Below are 13041 nucleotides of genomic sequence, written 5' to 3'. Positions count from 1 at the left end.
AAGCTGTGGGGAGGAGCGACATATCGTGCGCAGAGCCTGTGGTATAGTACTGGCCGCTGACACATCACCAGTCTCATCACCGGCCCTCCTGAGAGCCATGGGGCTCAGTCAGCGGAGCTTCAAGGCCACCCCTCAGTGGCCCAGAAGGAGATGAGGACGTTCAAGGTATGAAACACACCCCACAGGTACCCCAGACCACCCGCCGCACTCCCTCCCTGCACCTCCCAGCTGCTGGGGAGGAGCTGTGCATGTGGACTGAGTCATCACCTCCTGCTTGCCAGGCCCTGGGAGGGGCACAGGCCCCAGCACCACCACTGCTGGGCCAGGCAGGCGGGGGCTGCCTGCGGGTCTCAAGGGACGCCCCAGGGACTGGCATGACCTCTGGTTTCCCCTCCTGGCCCTGGCGGTGGTGCCCAGTAGAACCAAGACCCAGGAGGAGCCCAGGGAGGAGGAGGCAGCGTGGGTGCCGAAAGCAGCCGGACTAGGAGTCAGGGGCAGAGGTGGGACCCGGTTACCCGCTCCTGGCTCTGTCCTCACCTGAACCCCGCTCAGGGCTGCAGCCACATTAGGTGCTAACGGGGCCTGTCGCACAGGAGTGCTCAGTAATGGAAAGTTCCTTCCACCGACTTCTCTCTCCTTCTCGCCCTGCTTGTTAAGAGTCCCCTTAGGATTTACCAGCACAAATCCATCTCACCCAAATGCCTTTTCAGTGCGGGCATTAAAGCAGGACTCGTTTGCAGACTTTCCTTATGAGCTGGAATCATTCCTTACAGCCTTTCAACGATAATGAATTGACAGGAATTCTAAACTGATTCCAACCAAAGGACACTGTGATAAAGCTAAATCTATTTCAGTACAAATTACATGTCAGAAGTTGATTAAAAAGCCACCTCTTTATCCAGCCCCACAGCTTGGAGCTGAGACAACCTTGGGGCTCTGTCCTCCGGGTGAGCTGGCAGAGGCCCACCTCGAACCCTCCATGGAGGGTCTTGGTTCCAGGCAAAGGGCCCAGAAACACACTCATGTGAGTGTGTTTCTATGTGACAGGATAGGCTCCGATGTGAGCCTGTCCTGAGGCCCACATCCCACTGCCCTGAAACCGGATGCAGCTGCAGACACCCCGAGAAGCTTCCCCACTGAGAGAGCCAGCTCAGTCGCCAGCTCTGAGGAGGGGGCGCCTCAGGTAACGATACAGCGGAACATACCTGTTTCGAGGTCTGTTAGGTGCAGGGCAAAGTCGAAGCCCCCACTGAGGATGCGCTGGCCACAGGGAGACCAGCGGGCAGCCCGCACGGCCTCGCTGTGCGGGCAGTAGGTCTGCAAGCAGCCCCCTGAGTCCACAGCGTTCCACACCTAGGAGGCAAACACAGCACCGGACATCACAAACTGGGGCCCGGACCCTGGGGCTAGGCTCAGGCCCTCTGCATAGGGAAAGGGCCCCACGGTGGGCCTAGATTCCCGTTATTTTACCACCAAGACAATATGTAGATGTTAAACTTGTCCTCGTAGAAACAGACAGGCCTGGGGCTGGCAAGTTGAGGGGGAGCTTTTCCCAAAAGTTTTCCTGGGGTTAAGGGAACCCACAGAAAACAGCGTCTGTATGCTGCGGCTCTGCCACCCGTCCTGTACACCCGCTCCACACCTGCTCACCACCAAGACGTCCTCTCCACTCACAGTGCTAGCCCCATCTCGCCTGCATCTCCGATATCTGTCTTCTGACAGGGGCTGTCTGAGCCCTGCAGTGGACACTGCACCAGGCCAGGCGATCTGCACACATCCTGCTTTAAGACCAAGATCCAAAACAGAGCCTGCCACACCTGTGTTTACAAATGGCAAAGAGCAGATACCTCCTGAAGGGCAACTCTTCTTTTTTCTGGGAGAGAAGGTACCGTCCCTCTTTCCCACCACGGCTCTCCATGGGGGAATGAGGCTCATGGTGGAAAGCTCTGAGGACACTTAATGACGTCTGAAACATCTTTCTAAGTCCTCAGCTATAGGACCGTACATCCCATGGATGAGGGGGTTGGTCCAGCTCTTCACCAGCTCTCCCAGGAAACTCCGCCGACCACCACACAAGCCGACGGGCTGGCCCCAGGCCTGGCACGTGGAGGTGCTCAGCAGTGCTGGTCTCCTAACCTCCCTGTCACCACAGGAAGAAGGGGATGCTCCCGTCCCCCATCAGGGATGGCACCTGCAGCCAAGCACCTCCCACGTGATGCTGCTGCTGGCGGTCATGCGACGTGGCCTCTCGGGGCCTCAGTCTCCTCCTCTGTAAAGTCAGGAAGAGAAGAGTCCTGTCTGGAGGGCAGCGGGGAGGAGCAAGTGAGGACGGAGCACGCAGCACTGTGGCTGGCGCACAGCAGGAACTATGATGCTGCTTGACAACTGCAGTGTATACGGTTCCTAACAGCAAGAGTCAGGGGCTCCTCAGCAACGTCAGGGAACCCCAGCTTCATCTCCTTAATAAGAGAAAAACCCAAAATGTACCCGCACACATCCACAAACCTGAGCCTAGAGACAACCCTCCCTTTCAAGATGGGAAACTCATCATACCACGTGCTGAAGGCTCTCAAATGCAAAGGGTCAGGGCTCTGAGGCACGTTTCCTGGGCACGTGTCAGTGTCTAAGCTTAAGAACACAACAGGCCAATGGCAGCCTTCAAAGAACACAAAGACAGCTCGGCTCCTTTCTTCCCTAATAGGGACCGATAGCTGGGGTCTCAAGCTGAAAAACCAAGAAACAGCAACATTTACATTTAGAAATATGGGCAGAAATAACAGAGGAAACATCCAGAAGACTTCAAAGTGGAGTGGGAATTCATGGTAGAAGGGTAGCGGGCATCAAAACTATGTACCAGTGTGATTTTAATAGAAAAAATAAAGTTAAAGAACTAGATCGAGAGGGTTAACACAGCTAACAGTAAAAACATAATATTGAGTACAGAGGACAAGCTGCATGGATGCAGGACGAGACCATCTAAGTTTTAAAAACACACAAAACACCACCTCACACCCATTAGGATGGCTTCTTTCAAAAAAAGAAAAGAAAAGAACAAGTGTTGGTGGGGAAGTGGGAGAAATTGGAAGCCTTCTGCACTGCTGGTGGGAATGCAAACTGGTCCTGCCACTACGGAAAACAGCATGGCCGTACTTCAAAAAATTAAACATAGAGTTACCATATGATCCAGCAATTCCACTTGTATATATACAATCAAAAAGTTGAGATCACGGTCTCAAAGAGCTGTTTGTACACCAACGTTCACAGCAGCTTTATTCACAAGAGCCAAAAGATGGAAGTAACCCAAGCGTCCATCGATGGATGAATGGACAAGCAAAATGTGGTATATCCATAAACTGAACATTATTCAGCCTTGAAAAGGAAGGAAATTCTGACACATGCTACAACACAGATGAACCTTGAGGACATTATGACAGGTGAAAGAAGCCAGTCACAAAAGGACAGATACTGTACGATTCCACTTACATGAAGTACCCAGAGCAATCCAATTCAGAGAGACAGAAAGTAGGATGGTGGGTGCCAGGGGCTGGGGGAGGGGCCAATGGGGAGTTAGTGTTTAATGGGGACAGAGCTTCAGTTTTGCAAGATGAAAAGAGTTCTGGAGACGGATGGTGGTGATGGTTGCACAACAATGTGAATGTACTTAACGCCACTGAACCATACACTTAAAAATGGTTAAAATGGTAAATTTTATGTTATGTATACTTCGCCACAATTTTAAAAACACACACAAAGCAAAACTCTATTGTGTTTATTTGTGAATTTTTAGTAAGACTAGAAAAACATGTGTGGAGAGGGTGGTCGCTCCTGGGAACAGAGGGAGCGCGGGGGGTGGGGGGGGCTTCGGGGTAAGGGAGCTGGATCGCTGCGCTGTACCTTCTCTAAGGACGGGAAAGAGACAGAGAGGCAATATGCTCTGGAGCAAGTAAGCCCAAACGTTTCCACCGTGAGACTCATTCATTCATTCAGCCAACATTTCCTGAGTCCCTGCTCTCAGCCAGGCATTGTTCAGCAGTAAACAAATCAGACAAACCCCTTGCCTTCAAAGAGTTTACATTCTAGGCAAGGAGACAGACACGAAACAAGACAAGCAGGATCTATATAGTACATAAGGTGGTGAAAAAGACTGAAGTTCCAAAAAAGGAAAGCAGGAAGGGGCCAAAAGGTCAAGAAAAGGGGCTGAAATGGTGACCAGGAAGGGACTCTCAGAGAAGGCAGCTGCAGGAAGACCTGAAGGGCTGAGGAAGGGAGCTAGACAGAAATTGGGGAAGAACCTTCTAGACAGGAACAGGGCTACCTGGGCCGCTGTGTGTGAGGGGCAAAGGAGATGGTGAGGGGCTTCTGCAAGAATCCAGGGAAGAGAGGATGGCTTGGACCAGGTGGAGGCAACGGAGAAGTGGCCTCGCTTGGAAAGCAGAGCCAACAAGATGTCCTTGGGTGCAAGGTGGGGTAGGAGGGCAAGAGAAAAGCCCAGGACAACTCCCGAGGTTTGGGCCGGAGCACCAAGAAGAAAGGAGTTGCAGGGGTGCATCAGCCAACAAGCGGGGCAAGTCTGAGGGAGGAAGACAAGGAGCTCGGTTTTGAACGGCAGAGAGCAGGCCAGTGAATACACGAGTGTGATGTCCAGAAGAGAGGCCCATAGTCGGGGCTGAGCTCTGGAAGTCACTGCCAAAGACGGTGTTTCAGTCATGAGCTGGATGAGCTTCTCCAAGGGAACAAATGTACACGGAGCTGAGAGGAGGCCCAGGGTTCACAGCCAGGGCCGGGGTGGGGGCGCTATGGAGAAACCAGAAAAGGAATCTGAGAAGAAGAGGCCAATGAGGTGGGAGAGAAAACAGAAGAGGCGGAGTGTCCTGGAAGCCAAGAGAAGACAGTGATCAACAGGGTCAAATGCTGCTGAGAGGTCGACGGGATGAGAACTGGGACCAGAACCTGGATCCTACAATCTGAATGCTGGCTACACAGGCGTCTGTTATGTTACTTTCTATACTTTTGAGTATGTTTAAGATATTTCATAATTTAAAATAAAAATGTTAATGAAGAGGGAGAGGAGAAGGAAAAAAAGAAGGGAGAGAAGGAGCGATGGAGAAAAGAGAGGGAAGAGGAGGTGTGGAGGGGAGAGGAGAAAAGAAAGCAAAGGGGATAGGGAGGAAGGAGAAGAGGGAAAAGAAAGGAAAGGCCGAGGAGGAAGACGGGGAGAAGGAAGGAGGAGGGGGAGAAGGAGGAGCAGGAAGGGGAGGGGGCACAGGGGAGGAGCGAGAGCAGGAAAAGGAGGAGGAGGAGAAGGAAGAGGAGGAAGAAGGATGGATCATGGTCATAATCAAAGAAAGACGAAAGCAGAGAGCTGAACTCTGGCACCAAGGCCAAAAGCAGCACACCAGGATGTTTGAATTCTTGGCCAGGAGGCCTCCTGAATCAGCCATGGAGTGCTTAAGGAAATCCATCAATCTGTAAATTGCCCGATAACTCCTCTCTGAAGTGGAAAATGCATACTTGGCTCCCCTGGTTGATATATACACAGCGATAGCATCAGAATCAATGCGGACTAGTCAGCCACATCTCAAAGCTACCCAGGGCGGAGGAGAGAAGAATCTTTGCTAATCGCTCTCCCTAATTGAATTTAATGTTCATTGTCAGGTTTTAAAGATTAATTCCCAGACTCGGCAGCAGCCTGAAGTGTGTACCTTTTTTCAATTAAGTAATTAGAGATCCGGATCTGCCTTCATGGAATTAAGGGGTTAAGTCTTCCGTCAGACGTTCTAAGATGACTTGATGTGTTAACTCGAGACATCCCATGTGCCCAGCAGAAGTCACATTTGGAAAGAACACGACTAGTAGAATGTGGTGCAGTCACTGCGCGTCCCACATTGACTGTGGTTTCCACGCCCTGGTTCCCAAGCCGTGGCCCCACAGGAGTTCTTCACAGTCTCTTAGGACCTAATCCTTTAGCCACAGGTCATGCTCTTCTTGCCTATTTGGCTGCCTTTTGTTTTTTATTATAAAACAAATATAATCTCCTTATAAAATACTCAAATTATACAGAAGTGCACAGAGCAAAATCCCATAAAAATCAACTACAGGATTGTTGTTTCTCTGATGACACTGGAAATAAGCACGCTCTGCAAAAAAACACAAAACAGAGAAACACGAAGAAGAAAACGGAAGTCATCCATAATCCCACCACCTGGAGATAACGGCTGTCAGACTTCTGGGGGACCCTTTGCCTCCCACTTGGCCCTGCCCTGCCAGCTCCTGCCTCGGGGACCCTCCTAGTTCAGCCCTGGCTCCTGGCCTCCTCTCCACCTCCTGACAGCCCCTGCTGCCCCAGGAAGTCATTTTAGAGATCACTCTCAGATTCACCCAGCTCGGCACAAGCCTGTGCAGCCAGTGCACAAGACTTCACCAGGCTGTTTGCCTGCAAAAGCTCTGGGAATCCTGCACGGTGTGTGGTTCAAGGCCTGAAACTGCATCAAATTTACAGACAAATCTGGGGAGACGTCTTAACAATATGGAGTCTTCCAATGCATGAATACGATATACCTCTCCTTTATATTTAGTTCTTCTTTAATTTCTAGAAGCAATGGTTTGTAGTTTTTCAGTGAAAAAATCTTGCACCTCTTTTGTCAAATTTATCCCTAATTATTTCATATTTTGATATAGTAAATGGTATTTTAAGTTTTCATTTCATAGTCTTCATTTCCACTACACAGAAATACAATTAATTTTGAATATTGACCTTGAATTTTGCAACCATGCTAAACTAACTTAATTCTAGGAGTTTTTTTGTAGATTCAGTAGAATTTTCTGCAGAGACAATTATGTTGTCTGTAAATAAAGATAGTTTTACTTCCTCCTTTCCAATCCAGATACCTGTTATTTCTTTTTCTTGCCTTATTGCACAGGCTGGAATCTCCAGTGCAATGCTGAACAGACACAGTGGGAGTGGACACCCCTGCCTGGTTTCTGATCTCATGGGGAAAGCAGTCAGTCTTGTACACAGTGGAGTATGATTCTAGAGCTAATGTTTTCATAAATGCCCCTTACCAGTTTGAGAAAAGTCCCTTCTATTTCTAGTTTGCTGAAAGTTTTTTTTAATCAGGAATGAATGTTGGATATTGTCAAAAGCTCTTTCTGTGACTAGTGAAATGATCATATAGTTTTTCTTTTATAGTTCACGAATATGCCGAATAACATTGATAGATTTTCAAATATTAGGCTAACCATGCACTCCCAGGACAGATTCTACTTGGTCATCATATAATAAATACACATAAACACACTTACATATGTATGTACAGAGTTGATTTGCCAAAATTTTATTTAAAATTTTGTACCTATGTTCATGAGAAATATTGGTCTGTCACTTTCTTCTCTTATGATGTCTTTTTCTTGGTTTGAGATCAGGGTAATGATGGCTTTATAGAATGAGTTGGGAAGTGTTTCTTCCTCTTCAATTTTCTGGAATAGTTTGTAGGAAATTATGTATGAATTTCCCAGAGCTGCCATAACAAACCACCACCAACTGTGTAGCTTAAACAATAGAAATGTATTATCTCCTGATTCTGGAAACCAAAAGTCAGAAATGAAGATGTTGGCAGGGTCGGTTCCTTCTGAGGGCTGTGAGGGAAGGGTCTGTTCCAGAGCTCTCCTCTCAACTTGTAGACAGCCGTCTTCACGTTCACATGGCATTCTCCCTCTATGCCTTTCGGTCTCCAAATCTCCCCATCCTAATGGCCCACCCTCATTTTAACTTGATTATCTCTGTAAAGACACCATCTTCAAATAAAGACATGTTCTAAAGAACTGGGAGTTAGGAGTTCAAAATATAAGTTTTGAGAAAGATGCAATTCAGCCCCTAAGAAATTGCTATTACTTCCTTTGGTAGAATTCACTAGTGAAGTCATTTGGACCTGGAGTTTTCTTTGTGAGAAGGTTTTTAATCATGAATTCTATTTCTTTAAGAGATACGGAGCTTTGAGTATTATCTATTTCTTCATGAGTGAGTTTTTATTGTTTGGGTCTTCCAAGGGGTTTATCCATGTCATCTAATTTGTCAAATTCATTGGCATAAAGTTGATTGTAACATTGCTTTAGTACCCCTTTAATATCTGCAGAATTTGTAATTAAATCACTTCTCTCATTCCTAACATTGGTAAGTTGTACCTTTTCTCTTTTATTCCTGATGAGTCTGGCTAAATGTTCATCACTTTCATTGATCTCAAAGAACTAGCTTTTGGTTTCACCGATTTTTCTCTACTGTTTTTCTGTTTTCTATTTTAATTATTTAGATATTTATGCTCATCTTTATCTCTCTCTCTCTCTTTTTTGTTTTTGGTTTTTTTGTTTTTTTGTTTGTTTTTTTTTTTTTTTTTGGCTTACTTTGGGTTGAATTTGCTCTTCTTTTTTTTGTATCTTAAAGTAGAAGTTGAGATCACTGATACAAAATTTTCTTCCTTACTCATATAGGCATTTAGTGCTATAAATTACCATCTGAGAACTGCTCTAGCTATGTTCCACAAATTTTTATATGTTGCGTTTTCATTTGCATTCAGTTCAAAATATTTTCTAACATCCGTATCAGTTTCTTCCTTGACCTATGGGTCATTTAGAAGTGTGTTGTTTAGTTTCTAAATATTTGGGAATTTTCCAGATATCTTTCTGTTATTGATTTTTAATTTAATCTCATCACCAATAGAGAATACACTTTGAATGATTTCATTCCTTTTAAATTTACTGAGGCTTGTTCTATGGCCTCTAACATGGTCTATCTTGGTAAACACTCCAGGTGTACCCTTGAAAAGAATGGGCATTCTGCTGCTGATTCATGGAGTGTTCCACAAAAGTCAATTAGGCCAAGTTGGGTGATAAGGTTGCTCAAGTCTTCTATATATTTACTGATTTTCTGTCCACTTGATCTATTGATTATTGAAAAAGGGGTGCTGAAACCTCCAGCTATAATTGTGGATTTGATTATTTCTCCACTCTCCAGTTCTCAGTTTTGCTTCGTGTATTTTAAAGCTCTCTTATTAGGTATTAAATATTTATGCATCTATGTTTATGTACCTAATGTTATCTCCATTGACGAATTAACCCATTTATTATCATAAGATGGCTCTCTTTATCCCTGCTAATCTTCTTTGCTCTGAAATCTTCTATGTCTCATATTCATATAGACACTCTAGCTTTTTTAAAATTACTATTAGCTTGATATATCTTTTCCATTCTTTTCCATTTAACTTTTTGTGTCTTTATATTTAAAGTGGCTTTCTTGAAGGTATTATATAATTAGGTTTTGACTTTCCATCCAACTTAACAATCTCTGTCTTTTAAATGGGTGTTTAGACCATTTCATCTATTATTGATATGGTTTGGTTTAAATCTTCTTTGCTTTCTATTTCTCTCATCTGTTCTTTCTTTCCTTTTTCCTTTTTTTTTTTTTTTTTGCCTTCTAGACTATCTTTTGTTATTTCATTTTATCTCTCACTGTTAGATTACTAACCACAAATCTTTGTTTTATTACTAGTTGCTTTAAGATTTATAGCATACATCTGTAACCTATCACAGTCTACCTGCAAATAATATTATCACCTGTCTTCTAAGAACCATAACAGCATTATACACCATTCCCCTTCTCCGTCTTTTACATTGTCATCATACATTTCACAGCTACATATGTCATAAAATCCACAAAACATTGTTATTATTTTTACTTTAAACAGTCAATCATCATTTAAAGTGCTATTTTAATAAGAACAAAAGTATCTCTATTTACTCACATAGTTACTATTTCTGCTGCTCACCATTCTTCTGTACAGTTGCTGATTTCTATCAGATGTCCTTTTCTTTCTGCCTCTAGAACTTCTTTTGACGTTTCCCATAGAGTAGGTCTGCTGGTGATGAATTACTTCAGCATTTAAATGTTTGAAAAAGCATTTTGCCTTTCTTTTTAAAAGATATTTTGCTGAGTATTAAATTTTAGGTTAACAGTGCTTTAGAGTTTTTTTCCTTTCAGTATTTTAAATATGTTGTTCCACCGTCTCCGGCATTATTTCCAGTAACAACTCTGCTATCTTTCCCATCTTTGTTCCTCTGCATGTGATTTGACTTTTTCTCCCTCTCCAGCTGCTTTTAAGATTTTCCTCTTTATTATGGGTTATAAAAATTGCATTTTGATGTACCTTGGTGAACTTTTTTCTTCATGTTTCTTATGCTTGGGGTTCACTGAGGTTCTTGGATTTGTGGGTTTCTAATTTTCACCAAATTTGGGAAACTTTCAGCCTTTATTTCTTTTAAATATTTCCCTGGCCCCCCTTCCTTTGAGGACTCCAATTTCGTGCATACTGGGGGAGCCTGAAGGTGTCCCACAACTCACTGATGCTCTGTCCATTTTCTCCCCAAGCTGCTTGCTCTCCGTATTGCATTTTGGATTGTTTCTACAACTACGGCTTCAAATTTGCTAACCTTTTCTTATATAGATTCTAATCAGTTGTTAATCCCATCTAGTGTATTTTTCATCTAAGAACATTTTTTTTTCTTCTCTAGAAGTTCAATTTGGATCTTTCTTACATCTTCCATGTCTCTCCTTAACATGCTCACGCTTTTCTCTGCCTTTTTGCATATAGGGAGTCTAACAGGCGGCTTAACGTTCTCATCTACTCACTGTATCATCTGAGTCTGTTTCTGTTGATTGATTTTTCTTATCATCATGGTTCGGTTTTTTCTACGCCTTTGTATGCCCTGTAATCTTTGTTTGGATGTCAGACACTGAATTTTACTTTAGTGGATTTCTATATTTTTGTATTCCTCTAAGCTCTCGAGGTTTGTTCTGGGACACAGTTAAATTACTTGGAAACAGTTCACTCCTTGCCAGGACAGTTTTGAAGCTCCGACAGGAGAGGCCAAAGCAGCGTTTGGTTTAGAGCTATTTTCCACCGCTGCTGAGGCAATACCTCTGTGCATTCTGACATTCTCCACTCTGGCTTGTGGGAACAGGAACTGCTCTCGGCCCTGTGAGCGCTGGGGATTGTTCAGCCTGTTCCTTTTGAGTGGTTCTTTCCCCACCTCGAGGAGCCTCCTCAAACACATGTGTCGATCGGCATTCCACTGAAGACTTGGGGGGAGCAGCCTGAAGATCTCTGGAGCTTTCCCCCTGGGCAGCTTCTAATCTCCGGTGCTGTGTCCTGAGAACGCTAGCTGCCTTGGCCTTCCAGCACCCCCAGCTTGTCTCCTCCACTCAGGAAGTTTACTGGGACCCATCTGGTTTCTCCTCCCTGTGCTACAGTCTAGAAACCCTCGCCAGGCAGTAAGCCGGAGCAATCGTAGGGCTCGCCTCATTCTGTTTCCCCTCTCTCAGGGATCGCTGTCTACACTGCCTGGTGTTCAGTGTCTGAAAACCACTGTTTCTTTTGTTGTTGTTGTCGTTCTTTGTTTTCCTCTGTTTAAGCCCAGCAAACAGCACAAATGTTGAAAGCTCATTTGAATTTTAAAGAATTCTTAACCTACTGATCAATTCTAACTTAGAATTTCTGAATTATTTTTTTGTCTTGACTCTGGCTCCTCTGTGTAATTTTTATTAAATTAATGGAAAGCAGTTCTCATCCCCAGCCTGGAAGAAATCTTTTACCTCTCTGATCTGGTTAGGCTTTTTACTTTTTCCTAAATTTTTTCATCCATTTCTCCCATCCCCCAACCCCTTGCCACTGACAACCACCAAACTGTTCTCTGTATCTATCAATCTTTTTTTTTTTTAGGTTTCACATATAAGAGAGATTGTATGGTATTTGTCTTTCTCTATCTGACTTATTTCACTTAGCATAAAGACCTCGAGGGCGTTGTTTCTTACATTTTGTCCAGTCTTTAACTGTTGAAGATTGGAGCATAAATCTGGTCCCTACTACTCCATCTTTGCCAAAAGCACAAGACCCTGCGAGTTGTTTGGAAGTGTCTGGTTTAACTGCCGCATGTTCACCAAGTCGTTCCTACTGTTCACTATCTCATTATTTATTACCAATTTAATTCCACTGTGATCAGAGACTAGGCTGTGTCGTTTCAATCCTTTTAAATGTATTAAGATTTCCTGTATGTCCTAGCATAAGGCTTACTTTAGTGAAGTACTATTTGAATTTGAAAAGTGTATGTATCCTGCGCTTGTTATATAGTACTATACATATATAACATACTTAACATATATAGTGTTCTATAGGCATCCTGCACTTGTTTTATAGTACTATATATATATATATATATGCACAGCATATTTAACATATATATATGTAGTGTTCTATACGTATCCTGCACTTGTTATATAATACTATATATATACACACCATATTTAACATATATGTAGTGTTCTATATGTATCCTGCACTTGTTATGCAATACTATATATATAACATATTTAACATGTATAAATATTGTGTTCTATATGTATCCTGCACTTGTTACATATAGTGTTCTGTAAATGTCAGTTAAGGTAGTTGATAGTGTCATACACATCTTCTCTCTTCACTGGTTTGCCTAGCTCTTCTATCAACTACTCAGGGAGTAAAATCTCCAACTATGACTCTGGATTTGTTTATTCTCTCTTTAATTGTATAAAAAATAATTTCATGTATTTTGAAAGTCTGCTATTAGGTGCATATGTTATTGTTACGTCTTCCTGATACATTGATCCTTTTACCATTATGAAATGTCCCTCTTATCTCTGGTAATACCCCTCATCTTGAAGTCTATTTGATTGTAATTTACAATACTTCCAGTCTCCTTGTGCTTACTATTGAATGGAATCTCTTTAGTCTGTCTATTTACTGTTAGCCTATTTGTTTCTTTTTTGCTGAAAGTGTACCTGTTGTCGACAGCATATAATTTAGTCTTGCCCTCGTATCCATTCTGACAATCTCCTTTAGTTATAATGGTTAGTCCATTGCAGTTAAGGTAATTGTTGATATGAGCAGATTTATATCTGCCACTTTGCTATTTGTTTACTGTTTTTACCCTTTTATTCCTCTCTTCCTCCTTTACTGC

At 43.5% G+C, this 13041-nt stretch overlaps 1 protein-coding gene across 3 annotated transcripts in view; it reads right to left on the bottom strand.

Annotated features, from left to right (window-relative positions):
- WDR25 (WD repeat domain 25) overlaps positions 1–13041 on the bottom strand; it is a 137229-nt gene that overhangs the window by 53082 nt on the left and 71106 nt on the right. For all 3 annotated transcript variants that reach the window (XM_070593574.1, XM_070593573.1, XM_008536979.2), the window contains exon 3: positions 1206–1353. In XM_070593574.1, coding sequence (XP_070449675.1) covers positions 1206–1353 — 148 coding nt within the window. The remainder of the gene's footprint in view (positions 1–1205; positions 1354–13041) is intronic.

The sequence above is a fragment of the Equus przewalskii genome, chromosome 25 (genome assembly GCF_037783145.1).
Source record: "Equus przewalskii isolate Varuska chromosome 25, EquPr2, whole genome shotgun sequence".
In the NCBI taxonomy this organism is placed as follows: Eukaryota; Metazoa; Chordata; class Mammalia; order Perissodactyla; family Equidae; genus Equus; species Equus przewalskii.
Note: the sequence above shows the minus strand (reverse complement) of the source record. Positions and strands in the feature narration are given on the sequence as shown.